General features: G+C 40.9%; 1 protein-coding gene across 1 annotated transcript; it reads left to right on the forward strand.

Annotated features, from left to right (window-relative positions):
• Positions 1-27,250, forward strand: rftn2 (raftlin family member 2). The gene is made up of 9 exons (XM_051403753.1): positions 1-436; positions 13,837-14,017; positions 16,881-16,989; positions 18,087-18,261; positions 18,589-18,807; positions 21,329-21,435; positions 22,889-22,992; positions 23,232-23,313; positions 24,922-27,250. Exons 1-9 carry the CDS (start codon positions 298-300, stop codon positions 25,123-25,125), a joined length of 1,320 nt encoding a protein of 439 aa, XP_051259713.1. The 5' UTR covers positions 1-297; the 3' UTR covers positions 25,126-27,250.
• The last annotated feature ends 5 nt before the right edge of the window (positions 27,251-27,255 follow it).

Here is a 27,255-nt window from a genome sequence, read left to right on the forward strand (position 1 = left end):
CCAGGGAGAGCGCGCTCCTCCTCTCCACGCTTCAGACCTGCGGCCACACCAGCGGGACACTTTTTCAAGAAACAAGCGCTTCACCTAACAACCGTCCACCGAGCTCCTCTCCTCGGAAACCCTTGCTCCACCTTCGCCGCTGCTTCTCTGTGAGCTCTCGGAGGGATTACCGGGGAGGACGGAGGAGGGATGGAGAGGTCCCGTTAAAGTTGAAAGCACAAGAGAAGCTCAGTCTGTCTGCCGCTCCACCGGTGCTCCCACCGCGCTGAGCGAGCGGCTGTCCCCGCCTCAGAGGCCATGGGCTGCGGCTTGCGGAAACTGGAAGACCCGGAGGACAGCAGCCCCGGGAAGATCTACTCCACCTTGAAGAGACCACAAGTGGAGTCCAAAACGGATACTGTGTACGAGTATGTGCTGCTCGACTTCAGTCTGGAAGGTAGGCTTACTGCCATAATGCTGCCTGTATTATTGTAACAAATGATATATATCTGGGTGTTGGACTGTTGATCAAACAACTCAAGTGGAGCTGAGATGATTCATCGTTTTCAAAATGATGATTCATTTCTGTCAACTTTCAGACAAAAATGCTATAAACAAAAGCAACTGCCCCTAGGTCGGGCTTGGACTGAATTTTGTTTTATTTTTAAGTATATATGTATTTTTAAATAATCTATACAACTCAAATTAATGGGTAAATGTGTTATTTATTTGTTTTGTAATACATAGTTATTTATTTATTTATTTATTTGAAGTGGAAAGTCTGGTCCAAATGCGAATTTGCTGGTTTTCTTGATCATAAATGAAAGTAAATTGAATATCTTTGGGTTTCAGCTGTTGGTCGGAAGTAATGAATATGTCACCCCGCTCTCTGGAAACTTTTCCGACATTTTATTTGAAACGATTAGTTGATTATTTGATTAATGTCAAATTTAGTTTCATCTAAAACCCAAAACACTGTGTGAGGATCTGATGCAATATTTAATATAATTTTACGTAGAATATCTTTTTAAGACCTTGCACTTTGGGACATTATGGTTTTATTATTCAGAAAAAGTATGTATATGTATAATGAACATAATCATAATATTATTAATAATAATTAGCTGCATAACTTTGCATTTTATTACTTTTTATTTCTTCCCATTTGTCTAATTGTCACTGATTAATCTTAATGGAGGTAGACACACTAGAATAAGGATGTAAGCCCCCCTCAAAATATTATTATAGTTTTAACCATTTACCATTTTAAAAAGGCCTCTATGTGTTGCTTCTTTTGACTAAAACTTGTTTATTTGACCTTAAAATGCTCCTAAATAGCAGACATCCTGTTTATGGCAGTTTTATTTGAACATGGAATCACTGTATTGTTCACACAGGAGCTGTGTTTTCCTCTGATGCTTGTGAAGTGATATAAAATTGGCTGTGTAGCCAGACAGGGTGCAGTTAGTATCCATATTGCTACTGTTTTTAAATTCCACTCAATTTAATTTTAAAGCCCTTTCAATGTGATATTTGGCTCTGGCTTTTCCTAGCAACAGGGCTGCTCGTTCAGCCTATCTAGAAATAGGTCACTCAAGGTTTTTTCCTGCCTTCTCTACTAGCCCTTCTCCCCTTGGCACACACACTTGGACACACACCCCTTCCCATGTCGTAGGCATGCAGTAAAATGCAGCACCCTCCCAGAGAAGAACCCACCTGCTGGGATACAGAATCTAATTGGAACATGCATGGGGATCTCGGACTGCCGAGGGTTGCCATTTTTCAAGGATAATCCCTTCATCTGGTCCTCAGACCGGCTGTTTTGACTGTGACCTATTTGGAAGGAAATGGTGATTAAGTTCTGAATGGGAGCCTAGCATGTAAACAGCAGGCCGACACCATAATGAGTCATGGAGGAAAGTGCTGCCTTCCAAATTAAGGGGATCGGGAAAGTAAAGTACATATCCCGCCTTCTAATGACTTTAGGATTGTCCAGCATTCGGCGTGGGTCCAGTCCTGTGTACGTGAGATCCGATCATGTAGACTCGCTTCAAAGTAGGGCTGTAGCTATTAAACAACTATTTTTATTATGGACAAATCCACAGATTATTTTCAAGATTAAGTGTTTCACCTATAAAAAGGCAAAACATTGCATGTCTTGTTCTGTAAAACCATCAGTCCCTTGCATAGGACAGATGTACAGAGACTGGACAAACCACACATAAAGATTGATTCCAACTTGCACAGATGTTTTACTCTTTAGTAGGGCTGCAAATACCGATTCATCTGTAGATCATTTTCTTAATTAGTTGTTTGGTCCAAAAAAAGTCAGAAAATAGCGAGAAATGTCGATCAGTGTCTCCAAAAGCCCAAGGTGACGTCCTCAAATGTCTTATTTCGTCCACAACCCACATAGATAGATATTCAGTTTACTGTCACAGAGGACGAATGAAACCAGAAAATATTCACATTGAAGAAGCTGAAATCAGAGAAATTGGTTTTCTTTAAACTACCATAAAAACAATTATTGATTTATCAAAATAGGTGCCAATTAATTTAATAGTTGACAACTAATCGATGAATCGTTGTCTTTAGTCGGTCAGGAAGGAGCATAAACCTTACAACCATACAACCCACATAACCACTGGTCAGTAATGACTGGAGTTCTGGAGGTAGATGACCCTGCAAGTCCCGCTAGAACGCCAACTATGTTCTTCTACCACAACAAACATGGTCGGCAACCAGCCACTTGGTTTGTTTATATGCAGTGACATTTGTGCTGAAAAGGCCAAAAAAGGAGTGAAAAAGCACAGAGTCTGGGGAGATGCTGGAGGGAGAGGAGTGTACGACTTTGGAGGGAATTGGAGGCAAGTGAACTTTGTAAAACGAAGCTGACTTCAGGTAAAGCCGGTCATTTAGCACAATCATTTAAATTACTTCACACGAATATCAAACATCTTAAAAAATCTTTGGGAGAATTATTGGCAGTGACTGGATCTGAAGATTCAAAGGACCATTGTGAAGGATTTAGTGGCATCTAGCTGTGAACTCAATACTGCTCACCTTCAAAGCGTGTAGGAGAAACTCCAGTGGCTGCAGAAAATGCTAAAGACCCTATCTAGCTCCAGTGTTTGGTTAGTCTGTTCTGGGCTACTGTAGAAACATGGCGGACTTCTCATTCTAAGATAACAAAAACACAATGATTCCTATATTCAGGTGATTATACACTAATGAAAACATACCTTATTATTATTATTATTATTATTATTATTATTATATTCCATTTCTGACAACAGATCCTCCTAAATGTTACACACTGGACCTTTAAGATTATGGTCTTCACATATCACTCACTGTGTGATTTTATTTGCCAACTGTCAACAACAACTAACCCAGGATGGAACAGACCCAGTCCAACTTGGTCCCATCAGCCGTTATGCCCAAACCACATTCATAATCAGTCATACTGTGTGCCCCCGCCTTAAGAAAACCAGAAAATATGCACATTTGAGAAGCTGGAACCAATTATTTTTTTGCCATTTTTGCTCAAAAAAAGGACAACATAGTTTCATTAGTTTTCTGTCAATTGATTGTATGTTAATATTGATTTGACTAACATATGACCAATCACAGAGCCCTAGTTGAAGTCTTCAACAGTCCAGAATCCAAAGAGATTCAATTTACAGTCACATAAACCAGAGAAAAGCCTCAAATTTTCACATTAGAGAAGCTGGAACTGGAGAATGATAAATAACTTAAACAGGTAAAAGGTAACTTTCAGTTATTTTCAACTTGGACCTTATTTTCCCATGTTTTTGTGTCTAAGGGCGTTTTCACACCTAAAAGTCCGGACCAAGGTCCGGACCAACGTTCGTGTTTAATTACATTGTATACATTTGATCCCGTTATTTTCGGTTTCACATAGTAATTTTGCTAGCGCACTAAAGAACTTTCCATGACATACCTACGGCGTGTTGTCACCATGTACGTGTATTGCGTCTCCTTTTGATTGGTGAATAGGGTAGTCTTTTCCGTATGAATGAAAATGAATGAGCAAATCCCGATTGCGTTATTATGGTATTACTACCAACAGCAACAACGTCAGCACCAACTGGAAGCACTGAGTACTCGCGAGAAATGTACGTTCTCGTAGTGCAAAATACATACCCTCTCTCTTTCATCCGCTCAGAAAATGTTTTGGTAATGTCGGCATTTTTGTGAGTGTGACTTTTAATGTTTTCGTCTGACCAAATTGAAATTAAACATATAATCCCCTCCTCTCCCCACGTACTTCCACGACTCATTTTTGCTTGTTCTGGCGGGGGTTTTCTTCCGTCTATGTACCATAACTTCCTGTAATTGGTCCGAAAGTCCAAACCATCCAACTTTTAGTGGACCCAACAAGACCTAGAAGCCACTAAATCCTACACACTGATGCTTTAAGTGCAGAACATACAACAGTGAGTGTGACACACGATTGTGGCACACCACAGAAATATTCCTTGTTGAAAGAGTTCTCTCTGTCACCCAGCAGCAAACTGTTCATCAACCCTGACAGTAGTGAATGCTTCTCTGCTGCGTGTGTTTGTGTTCTGGAAAGTTTTTCTGAAATACTTTGGGCCTGTCATCAGCAGGGAGTCATGGGTTCTGCTCTCAGACAGACAGACTAAATACAGTACTTCAGACAGAGTGTGTGTGTGTGTGGGTGGGGGGGTGTGTGTGTGTGTGTGTGTGTGTGTGTGTGTGTGTGTGTGAGTCATAGATTGTCTAGATCTAGATCCACCATAGACAACCTGCAGTCTATACCAGTAGTGAGAATACATCTCAGATGCTGCTCTTTGTGATCAGACATTGCTTCCACACTCACATTAGATTTGTATCTGGGAACGTATGACTGCTGCTTAGAAAAAACATTTGTGCAAGGGATCAAGATTGCAACGGCTGCACGATATGGTACAAACATCATATTGAATACACGATTAATGGGAATGATCATTTTTGCATCACAAATTTCACTGGAAAAACTATTAAAATCATGATGATGTGACATTTGCTCTTACATCTGGGGAAGAAGATCTGTAGGCTAGAGCATTTCTGCATCTCTACAGTACTGTAATGCTATAATAGTAGAATGCAATGCTATAATTTGGGATTTTCCACTTTCTAAAATATTTTGATGAATTGTGCAGCCTTATAGGGACATACACTTCCTAAATTTTGTCCGAGTTGTTTGTTTAGCAGATTCTTCCTGTGCTGGACACACTCTACAGATTTGGGACTTTTTTCGCCTGCAAATAATCACAAAAGCACTCACAGCCTTAAAGTTGGTCACTTGCATCCCTGACCACCTCCAAACGGAGCTCGAACCATTGAAGCCCTCATACGTTTTCAGTATACAGCTGTATATTATGTGTTAGGTGATTGGATCACATTTAGGTTTAATGTGCGGGCTTTCTGTCTTGTTGGATTTGTGTGATCACACTGACTTGAAATGTGTGAATCTGTCGAAGTGTGAAGGCTCCATTATTGGCACAGCTAAAGATAAACCGGAGTGGTTCCAATCTCTAGTAGTAATGTGCAGTCTGGTGATGGCTGGAATCCTCAGAGGTATTTATTTCTTTTCTTCACAAGACTATAAGTTGTTTACCGTGTTCATCGCCTCATTTTATTTGGTGAAAAAAATAAAATGGGTGTAATATATGTCTTGGTTTAGTCAGTCAAGTCTCATCTTGCCAGATGAAAGATGAAAAGAACCACGAAGAGCCAATCCAGGCTTCTGAATGTGTGTTTTCCTGGCTGTACACCAGTTTCTAACCAGACTGCATTCTCACTTCAAATGAGTCTCTGCAGGGTTCGTTTCCAGTTTGAAACCACCTCCAGGATAGACGTGATATTTGATGTGCTCCCAAATTCACTGGAGGTGTCCTCCCAGACGGAGAGAAAATAATAATACCCAGTGATTGAACAGCACCAAACAAGAAAGATGCTGAAGTTTCCTGAAATTAATTCATTAGTGTTAAAAACCATGATGCAGTACAGGGTTTGTTTTCCTCAATACTTTATGTATGATGAAATGTCTAGTTATCATATGCTGTAGAGTACTGCAGGGATGATTTTGTAGTCCATAAGTTAGCATCGCCATGGTTCCTTTGACAAAAAGCTAATGGGATTGTTCCATTGGGTTTTGGACTGTTACAGGAAATTAGCTCTGTGGTGAACAAAGGTTTATGATACAGTTTTGTTCAGTAATATAGCCTTCACTAATGAACACCATGTTTATGATCTTTGAAGCATAAATGTGATCAGCAGAAGTAAAAAGCTAACATCAGGCTTTAAACAAACTACACCATGGTCACATGACATTAGCGTCACCACCACTAAACTTCCAACTTGTAATTAAATCCTGGAATTAAAATCTGCAGGTTGTAACGTTAGAATAGTATAAACACAATGAGGCTGTAAAGGCGGACTAGTGAGTAGACAGTCTCTGAGTTTTAATGTCACCAACAACCTCTGTAGTCTCTTTTAGACACTTGTTAGCAGCCAACTCTTTAAGGACACGTAAAAGCTTCAATATTCACAGCTTTGGTATTTACTGACGTATTTTATGTCGTAGAACTAAACGTGAAAATCTCTAAACCACAGACCTTATTTCAGGCATCTAACCAAAACCCATTCAAAAACCCACTGACTTTGAGACGAGGGAACCAGAGGTGCAGGGTTTTAGGACTCATTCCTGTGACAATCAGAACAGTTATTGTTATTCCATGTTAAACCAAGCGGACACTGTTCAGATCTGGCCTGATTTGAGCCCCAAAATTGTTCGCCCCCAGTTGTCATTTGACATTCACTTTGAGGGGGATCCCAACGCCTGATTAATTGCCTGAACTATCAATGATCTGACAGTCGAGCAATCGGTTGGATTTCTGGCATGTCATACAGCTCTCTTACCCCACTTACTCTGCCTGATTTCCCACTTGACTGCTGTCAATAGATGCGTTATAAACTGTACTGAGCTTGTTTTAATATTACTGGATTAGTATTTCACATGTGGCTAAAACAACCCGTGGCTCATGGACTACACACAGTTCTGAACTGCTGAAGATGCAACTTCAGCCTTCTGATTCTGATTCTGATTCTGTGGCTGCATATTTTTTGTCTTCTTATGTTTTGTTAATACCAGAATTGCACAAAGTAATTCTGTCTTTGTCTATTTGTCAGTTGACAAAACTGTGTTCTGTGTTTAAAGGAATCATCGTGTTTTTTGAAGTGGGGTTGTATGAGGTAGTTATCCATAGTCAGTGTGTGGTGGCCAGCACACCCCCAGTTTGGAGAAGCAGACAGAAGTCCTGGCATGGAAGCCAAGCAATGCGCTGCTGTAGACAAGGGATACGGAAAAACATATTGAAGCCACCTAAAAAAATCAATATTAGTTTAAGTGTACACTATATTCCGAATATTTTTTACTGCTTTACCTTGATCAGACAACCTTTTTGTTTGCCACTACATTTTCCAACCATAGAACCAGTATTTCTATAGAAATACTGTTTGGGTCACAGTTACTGCAGTTTATGGGGGTTATAAGTGTATGTAAGCTCCACATTGTGGCTGGCCAGGTGATTGTGTAATGGTGTGGCTGATCAAACTGTGAGTGAACTCAACATACAAGATTAATGAAATCACAGTGTGTGCACATTCAGCATTGATTGACTGATTGAGTTTGTTAAAGGCAGAGGTGTGAAGTAGTCAGTAGTCTCCAGCCTTGAGGCTTGTATGTTTCAGAGCAATAATAACACATCTGTCGGTACATTCTATTCCATTCCATTCAAGCACCTGGCCAACAGATGCCTTTCAGTTTGGAGAGGTATTTGTAACTTCTTGTTGCATATCTTGTTGAACTGCTCTGCTGTAATGGTTTTTGTCCAGACAAGTTCCACCACCTTCGGCCCTTCTTGTTCTGCAAACTCAGTACTCTTGTTGGAATTCCTGATGAATCTTAGCTTCATCATGCCCTGTGGAGTAGCGTTATGTAACAATGTTTTTATAAGTGGATCCCTATCCGTCAAGCAAACATACCAGCATGCAACGACGTAATACACATTCCTACTGAAGATTTTACGCAACTCCATTACCCAACAGGTGGTGGTGATAGTGTGCCAAGAACTGTAGCAATGTGCCAGCAAATGTGACGATGAAGAAGACTTAGTTTGTCGCACTCTGTTACTAAATTTGGCGACTTTTAAAGATCCAGTGTGTAACATTTAGGAGGATCTATCTATCTACAGATGCCATGGGTCATCTTCCATGGAGGCCGCCATGTTGAATAGATAGTTTGCGTTTTTTGCATGCTTTGTGACCACCGTAGTTTCACATTTGTTTTTGGAAGGAGAGGGTAAAACGTGGAAGTTGCAATCTTCAGCTATACTATTAGATGCCACTAAATCCTACCCACTGTACCTTTAAAACCTGTTTTGCTACCACTTGTACGCGTACCCCCATTTGAGAAACACTGCTAATCATTTTTGTGTTTAACAGTTTTTCATAGAAAATACCAAAATGTATTTGTTGAAGCAGTAATGATATTACCAAGTAATCTACTACAGTGCTACCTCATGCCATTATAAGAACCATCAGCACACCACTCCTCCCTCCTGTGGCCTGGCTTTCCTTTGAAAGGATGGAGCGTTTCTGGGACACGCAGAGTTACTGTGACAGACTCAACTCCTACTCATACTTGAATGTGGTAATAGACGCACACACCCATCCCCCCTATAGAGTATCTCCCATGGCTATGCCCAGTAGCAGCAGTGCTCCCAGTCAGCTTGGCCTCGTTTTACTCCGACTTAGAGGAGACTGGACCTGGGGCCTGGAGCCAGAGGAAGCACATTTAAGCACCTAATGGCTCATACTTCACTGAGCTGAATACTGATAACTGGGCACACGTGAAAGCAAGAAATCATGTGGACTCTAAAGAGGTCTTGATAGGTATTGATCTCATCATTGCAAACTGCTCACTGTGTTCCTTCCTTTTGAAGCTCAGTCCAATAAAGGGCCTCTGTGTTAGTCAAATTGGTGATCTTTAGTCCACACAACCTCCATTTTTGATTTGATCTCAGGGCAGGTGTTCAGGAATTACTGTTTACTTGATTAACAAGTAAACAAACAAACAAATTAAGCACAACCTTGCAGAACTAACTAATATATGATGCCTGAGGCTAGAAGCCATCCTGAAGAATATCCTGTTCCTCCCTACACATGGAGCAGTGTCATGTGAAGACTTGAACTGGACTATGAAGGGAATAGAGGATAAGAGGATGATGTGATGGTGCACAGTGATGGCAGGTCATGGCTAGATAATAAATGGGAGGATACAAAGGGATTTGCGGGTTGGGAGATGGTTTAACCTGAGGTGACGTGTGTTCATTGCTGGTTGGATGAACTGAGGGGATGAATGAAAAGTCAGTTGAAGAAAACGTGGGTGGAATTGAAACCTTCTTTCAATCCATTGAGCGATCGGCTCACCGGCCTGATTGTAAAAGGGTATCTCTCTATCTGCCTGTACTCTTTATTATTTCCAGGGCTGAGTGCAATTTTGTGTAATCTCTGTCTAATCTGGGAATCTAATGGTCCATGCTGGATTATTTCAGATTAGTCAGTATTTTCCTTTTATTATTAGATTTAGAGGTGATTTGAAGGGCAGTACAAACCTGGAAACCCACACTCAGCCATCAGTTATGTTGGATTCCAGTCTGTGCCTTACTTCAGAGTAGTCTTGATTGGCATAATGTGCCTAATGTTGAGCTAATGATCTGGGATGGCCACATTAGGGGGTTAAATGCCTTCTGTAATCATCTCTAATCGTATCTCGGTTGGTCGGTTGGTCCACTACTTTAATCTCAACAACTTTTGGATGGATTGCCAAGAAATCTGATTCCACACAGGATGAATTGTGATTCTTTTGGTGACCCCTTAAAGCGACAATTTATATTTTTATAACATAATGTGTGTGTATATGTATAAATATGTATGTATGTGTATGCATGTCTTGTCATGCTTCCCATATAACTAATGAAGATTGTATAGACCAAAACGTTGTTAAATGAATGAGTGAGACAGTGTGTAGGATTGCCCCTGCCAGTAACCTTGTAGTCCCCTTATTTAAATATCTTAAATGAGTTACCCATGGACTAACAATATGACCTGAATGTGGCATTATACCTGCTAAATGACAGCTTGTTAGCATTGTCATTGTGAGCATGTTATGTTTCTGACGTTAGCATTAAACTCGGAGCAGTGCTATGTCTACAGAGCTTCTTGTTTTTCCCACTAGTGTTACTCTTGCTTTTGTTGCTCCTCGTTGCCAGGCAGCTTTCTCCTCTTCACACCTTCTCCAGCTCTCTCATTCACATATGGGCTCATAAAATTCATCTTGTAACCCCTGTTTGGCTCGAAGCCCTCCCTCCCTCCACTCTTCGGCTCCCACTTCCTCAGCTCTGTCACCCCTCTCTGTGCCCTCAGTTGTTGCTCAACTCCTGTTGAACCCCCGCCTCATCTTGCCAATTCCCACCTCTCCATGCTCCTCTACTTCTTTTCCCCCTTTTTTACCCTCTTTGCTGGTCCTCCCTTCTTCCTCTCCTCCTCCTCCTCCTCCTCCTCCTCTTTTATTCCCCCCACACAGCACTGAACAGAGGCCTCAGTGTGCGGGTTGACGGGGCGAGCGGCAGCAGGGTGGGAGGGGGTGTGAGGACTGAAAGCAGGGGAGGAGAAGAGCAAAAGGCTGCAACAAAAGCCTTGGTAAGAGGTGTGTGTGTGTATGACATCATGGTCCTCCTGGGAGCCATTGACTGCAGCGTGGTTGCCTGTGTTTTCGATGCAACCCTCCAGACACTGCCAGTGATCCACGTTTGACTTGACTGGCTCTGTTTAGTCCTCTGAAGGAAAAGGAAGTTGTTCTAAAAGTTGCACATCCACAGTGAAGTATGAACATGTGAGCCCATGTTAAATTTAAATTCACCTCGAGTGTGTGTGTGTGTGTGTGTGTGTGTGTGTGTGTGTGTGTGTGTGTGTGTGTGTGTGTGTGTGTGTGTGTGTGTGTGTGGAGTGGGGTTTAAACCCACAGGAATGCCAGTAAACTGTAGCTGTGTTTGCCCGGCCCCTGCTTTAGTGGTTTCATTGAGGTTCTGGTGGTCTTTAGTCTTATAATGGAGCCAGACAGCCCATTCAGAGGCTGCAGTGATCTCAACTGTGTGCTGGTTGCCCCGATGGGGTGTTTGTTCGTGAGAATGTGGGGGGTTGTAATGAGGAATGCTCTCTCTCTCTCTCTCTCTCTCTCTCTCACACACACACACTCACACACACTTTCTCTTCCTATCTCGCTCCCAGTTGTTCTTTCTCAATGTGCAATTTAGTGTTTAAAACTTGAATTGCTTTAAATTGACTTTATATGTGTGTGTGTGTGTGTGTGTGTGTGTGTGTGTGCGTGTGTGTGTGTGTGTGCGCGCGCGTGTGCATGTGCGTGTGCGTGCAAGCATGTGCAAGGGGCACACAGCCAAGCCCCTCTGTGAACAGCCACTCTTTGTGGACACAGGAAGTATGGTGATGGTCACAGGGATTTCCAGCCAGGGTTTCAAGAAAAACAACAAGACTCAACCAGCACACAAACAGCTCCTAAACACTGACTGTACTCTTTATAGCTGGAACTGGTGAGGATAACACAAATGAGAAATGGGTTGACCAGAAAGCAAAATTTCTTACTTGTGATCTTTTTTAAAAGCATTTGGAGTGTATACTTCCTTTTAAGCCTGCACAATTCTTATCCTTACAATCTTTCTTGACTCTGATTTGTTGTTGTTGATTCTTGCAAATCCCATCAGGAGCATTAGGAGGAGTCAGAGGAACCTGATTCAGCAAATGTGACAAAAAGTATTTTTTCTAAAGGTTACCTACTGCAGCTTTAAAGTGTCTTAAATATGATTATGACAGGTCTTAACATTTTATTGGATTAATGAAGTTAGCGTTACTTGTATGAAGTTGCATTTTTCAGTCGCTTTCAAATGTGCTTCTGGGAAATTTTTTGTATTGATCGTGATTGATCATGTTATAATAACTACAAAACCAAACTGACATGGAATCAATAATGACTTTCCTTCATATCTTTTGTACTTTTTTGCCAGTATGTATGTAAAATAGGTCTTAAATTGCATTCACAATGGTCTTTAAAAGTCTCAAATTGAACCTGTTGAAACCTGCATAAACCCTGCTATAATATCACAGCAGCATGAAGGTTACACTCAGTGCAACTAAACATAAGCACCCTGTGTGTGTGTGTGTGTGTGTGTGTGTGTGTGTGTGTGTGTGTGTGTGTGTGTGTGTGTGTGTGTGTGTGTGTGTGTGTGTGTGTGTGTGTGTGTGTGTGTGTGTGTGTGTGTGTGTGTGTGTGTGTGTGTGTGTGTGTGCCAGCCTCAGGGCCGCACCTTTTATAACGGACAGAAAACCAGTCTCACCACATCAGACATCACAGCTGGAGGAGCAGCACTAAAAACATGTATATATAGTTTGTGTGTGTGTGTGTGCATATATAACCTTTATGTAAGAGTGCGGTGAAGGGGTGTTTCCCTCAGCATGCCAGGGTCAGTGGTTGTTCTTTTCACGTCTGTCTCAGAGCAGATAGACCTTACGTCAGTCTGAGGCCATCATCAGACATCGCTGGACTCACAGACCAAGCAGCAAACATTTTTATTTTTCAGATTAGCAATATTTCCATATATATTGCATATATTGCAAGATGGTGACATGTCAATTTCACACACCATAGGATTTGTATTGTGGAAGTATGTGGGTGGTTCTAAATAAATGGTTCCATATGTGACAACTGGGATGACAGATTGCCTACTACCATACAATACAAAAGTGATATTAATATAAATGGTATGCTCAGTCATCATCATCTGCATTCCTGTCTGACAGACCCTGTGCGTTTGTGTGTATACTGTATGTGTGTGTATGTCTGTGTGTGTGTACAATTTCCTCTCCAGTAGCACAGTAGCAACATGGGAATAGTGATGTTAAAGTCATTATGCAGGAAGGCAAAGGAAACTTTTCCAGACAGTGTGTATCATTATGGATCATTGTCCATAGTTTATACTAATACACACAAATCTGAAAACTTTTTCTCACCACTTTGGTTCTGTCACCCACGCCACACCGACATTTCCCACTGCTGAAAACGGAGCTTTTCAAAAATGTCCTCTGGTTTGGATACATTTGAAAACACAAGTCTTGAATGGAGAAAATGGTCACGTTTGGTTCTGGCTTTTTTGGAGATTTTCTGCTACACTTTGTCACTTATAATAGTCAACTGAATATATGTAGGTTTTGGACTGTTGGAGTGGTGACATTAGGAGATTTGAGGGTTCAAACAAGGCCAGAGCATAAAGAGTCTGGTGCAAAAGGGCAAAAAGTCAAGAGCTAACTAAAGCCTTTCCAAATGTCACCATACTTTACAACTAATGTGCACTTTTTACTGCATTCTTAAGCTGACTGTTGAAATAAAGACACACAAAACCATCAGGAAACCTTTTTTTGAAGGATGCCAAAATAATTTCTATGTATGAGGAAAATGTGTGTTGTGTAGCGTAAAGTACATTTCTGTCCATACTAATCACATGATACAGGTGTTCGTTTCATTCATTTGAGCCTGAAACATTGATCTGGGTTGTATAGAGCTATTTTCGTTGTCATTCAATTATTTTTTCAATTAGTGGTTAAGTCTAAAATGTTGAAGAAAAGGTGAAAAGTCTCGATCACAATCAGAATTTCACTGACTTGTTTCTTCCAATTATGTCTCCATCCATGCAGGTAGCCGTCCCACGGTGCAGTATGTGGCCTCACTTTCCGAGCTGCCCCAGGCCCTGCAGCCCTACTACACACAAGGCTACATCCTGACCGCCCTGCACCCTATCATCCTGTCTGTGGGCCGTACCCGCTCACTGCCCTTCAGCCTGCTCTACCGCGCCATCCTGGCCCGTCCCAGACCCAGGTACACAAATCTTAACCATGTTTTCAACCTTATAACTAAAATGAAGACTTAATTTGAATATAGGATGCTTACTTTTTCATCATTGTAAGTTTAGACCTATAGGACACATACTTATACACATTGAGATCTCTTTTTACCTTTAAGAGATACCTGAGAATAAGAAACATTTATGGTCATACAACCACACAACCAGCAAGAAAAACAACAAAAATGAGGCCAGACAACCACAATCAACAAAGAACTATTCAGAACAATGATATGAATCATAAAAACTTCTGATCATAAAGCTTCTCCAAGGGGAATGAAGGGATCTATCTTGAGGGCAGCTTGCAGTTTATTCAGTTTAAAAGCTGTATAGTACCTGACATAAGTTTGGCCAGATGTTGAATATGAATCTGGATTGACAGTCTCTGACAGCTGTCAAATATTTGTTTGACTCAGAAAGCCTTATCATCATAAACAGATAATCTGCATATGAATGTTGAATCTGTAGACAAGCTATCACAGCATTTGTTCCTGTCTTTCCGTTTGTAGTCTGAGTAGTATTGACCAAAAAGGTTTAAAGGTTTGAGCAGGCTTTGGTTGCAAGCAGGTAAACAGTCCGTGTGGACAGCAAAAGAGGCGGAACGCATTGGCCAAAATGCAGTCTCGTAACGTTTTGGTGTCAATTTAGTTTTTTATTAGCTTAGTTTTATTTATTTATCTTTATATGCAGATACATTATCTATAGAGACAAGTCGAAATGTCTTTCTCATCATGTATCAAGTTGCTGATTGGACCGCAAAGGAAGTTTTTGTCTGGATATTTCTCATTTGTTTCCATGTATCTACTTACACCAGAAGCCCGAAAACACTGGCCATTGCCCCAGAGGCTAAATCATCGTCAGACAATAGCTGAAGAGTACCAAGATTGCCGAAAGAGTGGTATGAGTACTAATTAAAGGTTTAATGGCAGGATAAGCAGAGACAACAGTGGATGGGGACAATACCATGTCCTTGGTCTCATCTGCATTTAAAACAAGTCTATTACCCCTCACCTTGAAAAGATAAGGTTCTCTCTGAATAATAGACGGTCACAATTTAATAAGATCTGGCTGCCCTTTGTCTGCTACCTGAGAAACAACCAATAAGACACTCCCTGTGTAGTTTACTGGCAAATACAGTTCCATCGCTTATTTTTATTTTTTTTTTATTACTATTTTTCCACTGCAACCTTTATTGTTGTATAGTACTTCCTAAACAAAAGGGAGGGTGGGTGGGTGGATGTGTTAAGAGTATATTTTGTTCAGTTAAGTTGATTAATCTGTTGTATTAGCTTTGTTTTCCTTCAGTGAAAATGTACACTGCATCTCATGTACTACTTCCTCAATAAAACATACTTGACAAAAAAACAAAACAAGTTTATGATTAAGAAGTTGTAATTGGAAGGCATCAAATGCAAACTGAAGATGAGCCTGGGTTGGAGTGTAGCCAGAGGCATATATAATTAAGTTATCTGCATATACATGGACATTGAAGAGCTGATTAGGAAGAACAGTTTTTTTTACGTGTGAATAATAATGGACCAGTAATGGACCCCTGTGGCACGCCATTACTAATGGTAAGAGGGCTTGACACAGCACCATCAGCCACAGCAATCTGAGTTCTTCCTGTAAGGTACTCATGGAACCAGATGAGTGCAACATCATCTAGACTGTAGTTTGTAAAATAGGATTCTCTGATCGACAGTATCAAATGTTTTTGAAAGGGTCAAAAAAAGATTACTGTATACAGGCTGTGTGTGACTCCCCTCCCTCTGCCACACATACCTTCCCACTGTGCCCACATGTTCACTATCATACCGTCTAGTAAATAGATGAATGATAGATGAAGTCAGCTGCATATTTAATGCAGAGCGCTGGTAGGAGGTCAGACTGGCGTGCCTGGAGGAGGGGGAGACTATGTTATGGTTTGACTTGGTCCTTGTGTCTACCATGATTTCTATTGGCTAGAAATCCACCCAACAACAGGAGTCTCACAGCAGCCAATGGAGATAAAGTGTCTTTAATCTGTGAGGTTTGATAGGTTGGTATACCGTTACTATGATGCTAACTTTTATTTCATAAGATGATGGCAGTAGAAGGGAATCAGTAATGTTAATGATGGTATTTTAATGCAACGTTGAAGTAAAGTATAAAATACTGCAACATTGTTATGTTATTTTACAGAAACTCACATTGCTGTTGAAAAGGCAGTATGGTGTGTATGAACTGTCATCACTTCAATTTAGAGTTTTGATTGAAACCTAAACCCTAACCAAACCCGAGCCCAAACAATTCTGTGCAAGCCCGAACCAAGCCTGAACCGCGGAAGCAGTTTTGGGCCTGAACCCGAACCGAACTAATAGAAGTGAAAAAACAATAAATAATAAATTCATTCATTAATTACAGTTGCAAAATATTAAATATGTATATATTTTTTAAATCTAATTCTGTCCGAACCTGACCTATGTTTTGTGCCCGAATCAGCCCGAACCTGGTGGGTTGTGTTGGGTCTGATCGGGCAGAGAATCAAAGATCTACTTCAATTGCCTAAATTGCTGTTTACCCTTTGTGTAATTGCTTAGACAGGAGCTGGTAGCCATGTCCTGCTGAGCCTATAAATAATTTATGTGTTGGTGTCTGAAGCTCTGTGACAATTACGAGTGAACTATGAACCCTCCAGCTGGACAGGTTCAGTAGGTTTGGTGCCACTAACCCAGAAACTCCCCGCTGACCTGAACACAGAAGCCAAAAAAGTCAAACGCTGTTACTGTTGAACTTGTCACACTGGCTGTCTAATAGATGTGTCTGTCTGTCTGTCTGTCTGTCTGTGTGTGCTTTCAGTAAGCAGATGGCGTCCATGTGTCACAGCGTGCCAATGTTGAAGGTGGAGGAGTGGCCGTTACCTGGAGAGTCACTGACGGGTGACACGGTCAGAGCACTCATCGACAGGGTCAGTGATATTTACCGCAACTTAGTCGCAACGAATGAGGGAGCTGCATTCTAAATGTTACTGTAGTGCAGTGGTCCATCATGATTAAAGCATTACAGAAAAAGATAGGCAGACTTTCATCCCTTAGGCCTCTATAATATCTAAAATAAGTGAAATACTCAATACTTTGACCTTTGTGAGACTAAAATCGTAAAGTAAAACTGGATGTTTTCACCTTTTCAGGAATTTCTAGGAGACTAAAATAATTTAAATACTGGATGCTTTCACCTCTTCAAGCCTCTAAAATCCTGCAAAAATAAAATATTGAATACCTTCAGCTCTTTAGGCCCATAAAAAATGATTTACAAAGTGAAATATTGGATATTTTCACCTATTCATGGCTATAAAAATCTGTGTGTGTAATATTTCATACGTTCACATTATCTGAGACTTAAAGGCGCTCAAAATAACTAAAATACTGGACACTTTCACCTCTTCAGGACTTCAAAGGTGAAATTCAAGTTTTATGTTAATTTGACTTTGACTGAATGAGTAAATTACTTATATTATTTGTGGAAAATAATAATAATAATGCTTATATAATATAAGTATATAGTTATGATATAGATATATGCGAAATAAAGTTAAATTGAAAGTATTAAAGCATGGTAGGGTGCAGGAAAAAGGAAAATAGAAATAATAAATAAAAATATTGGACACCACAGAGTGCATTATTGGGGCTTATATTATGACCTCCTTCCAAAGAATGCAGAAACAGAATTATATTTTGGTAAACATGTGTGATAATTTCAGTTAATTAATAATTTATACATCCAATCTGCATATTGTAAAACACCCAAACTGGCACAGTAACAATGCTTGGATATGTTCTTTGGAAACAGCACCCTTGGAAACTGAGAAATGTTCTCAGTGAAAATGCCAATGAATTCTGTTGAAAACAGACCCTGCACCCTAGAAGTGATGCTTTTCACACTTTGTTCTGTTTTCTTTTACTTTCCAAGTACCACTTAGTGTGTGGTGTGTAAAAAGTCCTCAGAATTGCTTTATTGTAATGTTGAGCTGTATGGTAACAGTGTGGCTGGTCGTCTTTCTGGTAGGTGAACAGCAGCGCCCGGGGGGGCGTTCGATTCATCGGCTCGGTCCTCCAGCAGGTGAGCGGGATCACCAACGGCAGGGTGCACAGTCCAAAGAGGGGCTGTCGCTCCCCTCCATGCACCCCTCCTGGTACGCCGCCTGGAGACAGAGAGCTGGAGGAAAACACCTACAGTCCTGGTGAGATATTCGCTGCTCCTCCATCACATTTCAGTTTGATTTTGCTCGTGGGGAGATGTTATAACACTTCACAGGACTGATGTCTGACCCAGGTCTCGGTCTTCCTCAAAAGGGATTAACATTTCCATGCTAACTGTTTCATTTTCTGTCCTGAGATTAAACCTTCTTTCACGTTTTCAGTGGCAGTTTTGTAACTATATTCTATTCATAAACAGGTAATAAATGTAGGTCAGTGTAGCTTTCTGTCAAACCAGATCTTGTTGACAAGCGTTCCAGTCTTTATTTCTCCTCATCCTTGCTCTCTTTTTCCTTCCTGCCTCCCTCCAGACTTGAGGTTGCTGGTCTTCTTCCACTCCTGGGCTCCAGGCTGTGCTCCTCTGGACTCACTGGCCTGTCAGTACCACCAGGGGGCGCTCTCAATGCGTGTTTCCAGGAAGGGCCAGGTGGTCAGTGCCCTGGAAGCTGATTGGCTAGAGCTGACTGCCGCCTACTACCGCAAAGGCTGGTCGTTGGTGGACTCGTTCGTCTACTGGGACACGCCTAAAGGTTGGTTTGATGTTGGAAGCCACACTCTTAAAGCCTGTACAGTACTATCAGCAGTGTGGATGAATTATATAACATCACATCAGCAGTGCACATGAAAGTCCTGTCCCCTGACAAACTAGATTACCGTTGATTCAACTCAGACCCAACATCAGTCTCCTTTTCACCCAAGTTAGCAAGGAGCAGGTTAACATCATGAACAGCAGGGGACCCAGAATGGAAGCTTGGGGAACCCCAACAACGAGTGTTGTGAAATTTGGTCAACATTAATGTCCCTCCCCCTGAGGATGACTTGTAATCATCTGATAATCCCTGATTTATCTTCTCAGCTAGCACCATCATTAGGTGGACCAAATACCTGCAAAACTAATGACATTCCCATCAGCATCAGCTGGACTTTGTCATTAGTGCTTATTAGCCAAATGTTAGCATGCTAACATGTCAAACAAAGATGGTGAACATGGTAACCATTATACCTGCTGCTTTAGCATGTTAGCAGGCTGTTAGCATTTAGCTTAAAACACAGCAGTGCCTAAATACAGCCTTATGGAGCCTCTAGGATGGCTGTAGGGTCTGAGTCTTGTTAAAATCTTGACTGCTACAGACATGAAGAGAAGTTTCACTGGTTATCTGGCCAGAAATCACCGACACACACAAACCATTGCTTGTAACTGTTGCGTATGTATGTTTCCACATTCCAATGTTTGGGCAATACCAGACATTATCAAGATAATCTTTCCAGAGGCAGTTATTTATGCAGCACCAAGGTTTTCTCAAACACACATCATCTTTCTCTCACTCTCTCTTACATACACATACATACTCATTCTCTCACTCGCAAGCCACCATTTCTGTATGCTGAAGACTTGTTATCCTCGTCAGTTTTTAGATTTACACCCATCTTTCTCTGACAGCTCTCCTTCACACCCTCATGCTACACCAGCCAAGTGGTTGCCAATTATAACTTCTTTCCTTTTCCTTCTAGGTGCTGATTTGTTTATGATGAATTGACTCTGGTCGGCTCATAAAGCTCTGATATTCAGTGCACACAGAGCCATTAGCAGTGTTTGCTGATCTATTCATTGACACAGACAAGGTTGGATTAGAAAAGGAGTCATTAGATAAGATCATTTTCTGTAATCTACATTTTAATTCACCACTTAATCCTTATACCTATACCTAACCAATTTGCGTCACAAATGGCACCCTTTATTCACAAAAGCCATTACTGCGAGAATCAGCAGATTCAGACCTTAAATCATTTGGTTCCCACATCAGCAGATCTAATAGGTCTAGGGCCTACTGTCCCTTGACTATTTTTCTGTCTGTATGGTGCGTTCAGTGTGTGCTACGGGCATCAATAGACATGTCAGACTATGCAGAATGTTGCACTTTACTCCATCAAAGACATGATGATAAACCTGCTAATACCTCACCCTGCTCATCATGAAAAAAGGAGTTCTTTATCGCCTCAGACCTTCCATTATAATATTATAATATCGAAATTGTAATGTGCAATATGCAAATTGCAGACGCTGCAATTTTTGATGAAGGTCAAATGTACTGTTGTGCTGCAAAGCTGCCCTGGTCTGCAAATCTTGTTCTCCAGATTTAAGAAAATCTGTTGTTTGGTACAGACCCCCAACAAATGTCACATCATGATTTGATTTTTGTATTTTTCAGTGAAAATTAAATCATATTGTAATCGTAGTGTCTGTCAAAATAATCGCAATATGATGTTTTTACCATATAGTGAAGCCCTAAAACGAATTTCCCTAATTAAATAAAAAAATGTATATTAAAAGGATATTTAGCTTTTTGTCTTTAATAACTGAATGAATTATGATAAAAATGATTCAGAATTATCATTCAGTTAACCATACAAAAAAGATATTTAATTGTCCTTTAAACATTAGGTAATTATGACATAATTAATGCAATAAAAAGGAAATACTATTAAGGCATTTGAAATATTCCATAGACATCAACTGTAAATAAGTTGATGAAAAAAAAGTGAGATGAGTGAAGAGCAGAACAAGCTTTAGATTCAAAGGGTTAAGGTCTCTCTCTTTGCATTATTATCTTTTCTCATAAAACAGTGATTCACGCATACACACAATCAGTCACTTCCTGTTTTGGCTGTGGTCCATCCCTCCTCTCTCCCACTGCATCTATATTTGGAGCTGTCTTCCTGACCTTAGTGACCTCACTTCCTGTTCTTTAGCAGACATCCACATCATCTGTAGACCTCTGAGGCCTGGCATAAATGGAAATACACACTCTCTCAGACAGTCATACACAGCCAGCAGCAAGTAGCCTCCACTCTAACGCTCCTCTTCTCACACCAGCACATGGGAACTCAAACGGAGCTCAACCTATTTCTGATAACTGGGTCATTGACACATTTCCTCTGCAGTCCTCCAGCACTTATTCTGGATTCTTTCTGTTGAACCATATAATTATAAGAAAATACATTTGTGCCCATTTTACAGTGATTTTTTGTGTGTGTGTGTGTGTGTTTCAGGCGAGCCAGTGCCGAGATCACTGGAGGGACTGTTTGTGTATGAAGAGAGGAGCACTTCTCCTCCTGCCAATGACACCATCGTCGTAGAGCAGTGGACTGTCATCGAGGTCAGCATTTTTGAGTGTGTGTGTGTGTGTGTGTGTGTGTGTGTGTGTGTGTGTGTGTGTGTGTGTGTGTGTGTGTGTGTGTGTGTGTGTGTGTGTGTGTGTGTGTGTGTGTGTGTTTGTGTGTGTGGTGCAGGGGTGAGAGGGCAGTAAGTCTTGTTATGAGTCAGTTAGCTCAAGTTAGAAAAAAGAAGCGACTAAGTTAGAAAATGTCTTCAACTGACCCTTTAATGATAGGATTTGTTCTTTCTAAAGTAGAGAAGGAGTCGTAAGTTTACAGTAGTTGTACAGAAAGAAGTTGAGGACATTAAAAATGTAAACAGCTTTTTAGATTTCTAAGGCAATTTAGAACTTGACATTGAAGAGAATATTAACTGTTAACAGTTTAAAGTATACTTAAATATATGAATCTAAATAAATACAAAACGTGTAACAAATGGACATAATAAACGCAATTACAATGATTTAACACTTAGAGTACATTTAGATTTGCTATTCTACAAACCCTTGCTTCAAACTTCAACAATTCTTTTACAAAAATATTATATTTGCTAACCTGACGAAATGCTGCTGCTGTATCATCAATAGTCTCTAAATGGCAACTCATTATGACACATCGCATCTAGTGATATCAATGCGGCCCATCTCCAGCTAGCTTACAGTATCCTAACCCCTGTATCGTGATATATACTGTATCATCCTGCTAATACACAGCCCTACTATCCACACAGACAGTAAACAGACAACCCCTGACAAAGTGACAGATTTTATGGATATTAACAGTAGAGAACAGCTTATAGACTGTACAGTGAACCCAAACAGTGAGCACAATAACTGCAGGAAGCTGGTGTAAAATGAGAGATTTAGATGAACTTTGAGCAGATTATTTCCAGTGAATATTACGTGAGGTGAGTTTTCTGATGGTTTTAGGAACATTTCTACAATTCTATACAATTTTCCCATCTTTTTATTTTACAATCATACATTCTCTCTAAGCAAACAAATTTGTTTTATTCACAGATTTAGATTCAGACATATAGGCCTACATAGGCCTATGTATTTTTAAGTTTTCTTACACCCCTTAAAATCAATCCCCTTGTGAAGCTTTGGCGACCCCTAGTGTGGGTCCCGACCCTCAGGGGTCAGGGACACAGTCCAGTCCAGTTTGAGTATTAGTGCGTTTAAATGCTTATCAGATGCCAAACACAGCTCTATGCTTTGTAATACTCACAGATTTTATCTGATGGCGTTGCATGTTCCAAGCACTGACTATTTACAGGTTCCCTAAAATACTGACTCCACAAAAACATACAACCCACTATGATCGTTCAATAACTGCACTTGGTTTACTTCCTCTTCATCATAGTTGGCTATAAGTCAGCCATTTTGACATCTTTTCCTTTATAACTTATCTGTAAGTGTTTCTTACATATGCATACATTGTGTTTACACCCAGGGCTCCAATGTGAAAACAGACTACGGGCCCCTCCTTCACACCCTGGCTGAGTTTGGGTGGCTGCTCACATGTGTGCTGCCCACTCCCATCATCCGACACGACAGGTAATAAAACACACTGTATCTGTAAAATGTATTAGTCACTGATTCATTCTGCTCTGTACCGAAAGCATTTTGAAGCCTGTTGTTTGAGCTAACTGTGTGTGTGTGTGTGGGTGTGTGTGTGTGTGTGTGTGTGGGGTGTGTGGGTGTGTGTGTGTGTGTGTGTGTGTCTGTGTGTGTCTGTGTGTGTCTGTGTGTCTGTCTGTGTCTGTGTCTGTGTCTGTGTCTGTGTCTGTGTATAGTGAAGGGAACCTGGCCACAAAGCAGGTTGTGTTTCTACAGAGGCCGGTCCGGAGTCAGGCAGCCGGACAACCGAGGAACCAGGTGAGAGGAGGTGGAAGTGGGTGACGGTCAGACTCTACTCTATATCACATCAGTCTAATTATGTGATAACTTTACACCTAATATAAACCACTACCCCTCAAATTTAGTTATTAGAGAGTTATGACAAAGATATGTGCTGAGTCTGGATATTTTACAGCTGAACGTTAAACTTTATTAATAAAGATTAAACCATTATTATATTAAAGGTAAGGTATACAAGATGATGGACTGCCACTCGATGTCGCACTAGAGCACCAGTGTTTCAGACCAAAAACTCCATAGACAAAACCTGTAATTTTACCTCACAGATAAACATAAAACAGACTTCAAACTGGACAGAAAACACAAAAACTCACCCAAACTGTCTTTTCAACAATCACCAGCGCTGGTTTAATTGAAATGAACTGAAATGAATCTCATTGTTTAGCTCCCATGGTGTCGTCTTCAACCGCAGCAGGCAGCTGTTTTCAGTGAAAAAGCTCAAAAAAGCTCGAAGAAGCCACTGTACACTACCTGCTCAGCTCCACACAGCAGACAGCCTCAGTTAGAGACTAGCTGGTGAACATAGTGGAGCATTCAGCAGCTAAAGAGCCACATATTTCAGGAGTTGGTAGAGACCAAAAACAGAGCTAAAAGAGAGTGAATATTGTACTCACATTCAATGAGTTTAAAAGGTTAATGCTGTTCCCGCCAAAACATGTGTTATTCTAGGGTGAGAGTAAATGTAAGAAGACAGTAAATTGCAGCTGTTTTCCAGAATAGTGTGCTTGTGTTTATCAGGACATGTCTTGGAGCCAGTAGCTTCAGCAGTAACAAAGGCTGGAATTCTATCCTCCTATCTGCCCTCACCCTCTATAACACAACACACACTCCTCACACACTCCTGCTTTAACATTAGACTCTCACATGGAATTTGAACTTGTGTAAGTACTACTGCAGGTTCTCTAGCAGCATGAATGTCTATCATGTTTAGACTATCTCTCTGATTATTTTTCTCACAATTTGTTATGAATAACAAAAGGTATAATAGTATTAAAAATATATTTTATTTTTGTTTATACCATTTTGATTTCCCAACATATACACTACTTAACCATAATGATCTAATATGAGCCTGCCAATGTATCAGTGATTGAGTGAGAATAAATGCCTGTACCCTCTCAGTCCTCATATTCACATTACTAAATTATTACTCAAACACATTTCATTTATATTGCTATTATTTTGGACAGTCATCACTAAAAGACTTTCACATAATTACTTTAGTGGTATTTGGAGAAAAACAAGGCAGTTATTTGAGGAATGTTGACTGACAGATAGATCTCCGGTTGCTGCAGGGGGAGACTGTTTATGTGGCTACACTGCCCCCTGGTGAACAGAGTCGAAGTTGCACTTGATTTGCTGTGGCATTGCTCAGGCTGAAGCTGTGGCTCAGTGAAGGTTAAGAGTTGTGGCCTTTAAGGATGGTTATTGAAACATCTGAACATTTTGGGACATTCTTTAAAAGGTATAGTGTTTATAATGGTGTGATGAAATATACATCATTCAGAAGCATCATTCAGGGTCCTGTTTGGGAATAGCTACTCTAACGTCTCTTTCTGTCTCCAGGCTTTGTCTGTGCACAGCGACGTGTCCAGCCGCTCTGTAAGTCGTGCGGTCAGCAGCCCTGTCCCTCCCGAGGAACTGTCTCCAACCACCGGGGGCATCGGGGGCTTCCCGGTGTTCGGCGGAGGGTATCCCAGCGCCCTGTCCCACCTGGAGGAAGGTGGCTTTGAGCAGGAGGAGGGAAAAGCTGAAGTCACCTGTATGTGAGCAGGAAAACAGACGTTATCCCCCCCTCCCTCCTTACCCAGACTCAAGTTGAGGATTTAAACGTTGCTGGATTACTGAAGAGAATATCAGAGAAAATTGAACTCTGGGAAGTCCACAGACTCTTCATCAGCCATCACGCTCATGTTCCTTTCAACAGAGACTTTAGAGTAGAAGAACTTGGCACTTTTTAATGTTTTTAATGAAGCCATAATGAGAATGAGGTATTATTTAGAAATGGATCTTTGTCCAAACTTTTATATAGACCTATTAGGAGAGAAACTAGTCAATGGGAGACACTTAATACGTATTTAAATCCACTTTCTGATCAGTTCAGGTGCTCATGGAAGATTGTCACAATACTATAAAGCATAAACACTTTCAGATTTCTGCACATTATGGAAACTACACTGGTGGCGAAATGAGGGGAAAGGGGATCTACTTTCTGTCTGTCTCATGAGTCACAATTTTGATTTGCATTTTTATTCACCCTCCCAACCTTTGTTCCTTTCCCTCCAAGATTCCTTAAAACTTCCCCCATAGGCGGAGGCAGGATGTGAATATTCATCCAGGAGGCTGTCACAGTTTCCTGCGTGCGTTGGTACTGACAATACGCAGGCTGACATCTGATACAGTACCTGCGGGCCTCAGTGAATGTGCTGGCTGCCTAATATAGTACATTTGTGCAGTGTTCCTCTGGAGGATTTCAGAGTTCAGGTGCTATCAGTAGCTTTTCAGTGTTGTAAACTGGAGACATATCAGTGTGTTGATCCCTAAGCTGGGTACAAAATTAATGTTTCTGTCTACTGGCCACATGGCTAGTGAATGTTCTGACCAGCCTCTCAGTAGATAACCATTGTTTGTTTTCAGCTGGTAAATAAAGAAAATCTACCAGCCACTTGCATGTTTTACCAGCATTCAGTCCACACGGCCTCCTGAAGTTCAATTTGACTGGTGCCATTTCACAATCATTCTGGAAATGGTTATGGCTCCTGTATACGTTTGAAAGTATTTTTTTAATATTTGATTCATGGAGCTGTGGCTCCCACGCGCCCTGAAAACCTGAAAATGTACAGACTAGTTTGTTGTCCTGGTAATGTTTAAAGTATTTTAGCCTGTGCTGTGGCCAGAATAATGTTGGAGGAAAGCTGCAGTCAGTAGACCTTTTTCACAACAGCCATTTTGAAAAAGGGAAAGGCTCTGCTAAACTAAATGGAACGGAGCCTTTATTAGTGTCATTGGTAACAGCTGTGCTTACCCCACTATTTCATGTCAAAATGGCTGCTGTGAAAAAGGTCTATTAGGAAAGCAGAAAAATTGGCTGCGGGGAGAACAGCCAAGAGCTAACACTAAGTGTCACATAAAGGACGGTTTGTGAGAAAGTGCTGTCCTGGATTGTCAAGAGAAACTCCTGGAGGTGTTGGATAATGATTTGTTGAAAGGAGCGGGAACCCTCTCCTACTTTTCTTCAGTCAAATCTTTTTAAATGGCTGCTTTACAGCTGATACGGTACTGGCAATACACCTGCTCTCTGTAATGGATGAAGTTCTTTATTTTTTAGAGGGGACGGTTTTAGGGCAGCCTCAGGAAGTACTACTGCGGCAGATAAAGCCTTCTGTGGCTGCAGAAGGAGCTGCGGGAAATGTCGGTTGGGGCTTAAGACTGCAAGTAGTGAGCTGTGACCCAACTGCCAGCGGTCGGACTCCAGGTTTTGACAGGGAAGAATTTGTTGGATAAGAAGAAAGCTCTGCTGCATTGATTTTGATACTTTTTTAAATGTCCATCCAGAGTCTGACTGTCTGGTGAAAGGGATGCAGTTGCTTTTAAAGGACACACTGCAGTTGTATATATCTTAATGTTAGTATTCGTAATTGCAAAAAATGAGCTTGACATAATTGTGATGCATGTTATTTTGCTTTTGGGGGAGGAAAGGGATCAAATGCACCGAAAGTATAGTTTTAGGTATTCCAGTGTTGTATGCATACATGTTTTAAATGGGTGTATTTAGCTCAGCAAAGGCTTACTAAATGTCAGTATTAATATTCCAGCCTTTCCTTCTGGGAGAGTTGTACATTTTGCTTCCTTTGTCATTGGTGTTTGTATTGTATTAAACACTTATTTCCCATGGTTTGA

This window comes from Dicentrarchus labrax, unplaced genomic scaffold, assembly GCF_905237075.1.
Source record: "Dicentrarchus labrax unplaced genomic scaffold, dlabrax2021, whole genome shotgun sequence".
NCBI classification, from domain to species: Eukaryota; Metazoa; Chordata; class Actinopteri; family Moronidae; genus Dicentrarchus; species Dicentrarchus labrax.

What these genes read in the sequence shown, in the direction of transcription:
- rftn2 (XM_051403753.1), top strand. Translation starts at nt 298, where the DNA reads ATGGGCTGCGGCTTGCGGAAACTGGAAGACCCGGAGGACAGCAGCCCC. An exon ending in AGCAGTGGACTGTCATCGAG is followed by an intron (nt 21,436 to 22,888) that starts GTCAGCATTTTT and finishes GTTTACACCCAG; the next exon opens with GGCTCCAATGTGAAAACAGA. An exon ending in CCCATCATCCGACACGACAG is followed by an intron (nt 22,993 to 23,231) that starts GTAATAAAACAC and finishes GTCTGTGTATAG; the next exon opens with TGAAGGGAACCTGGCCACAA.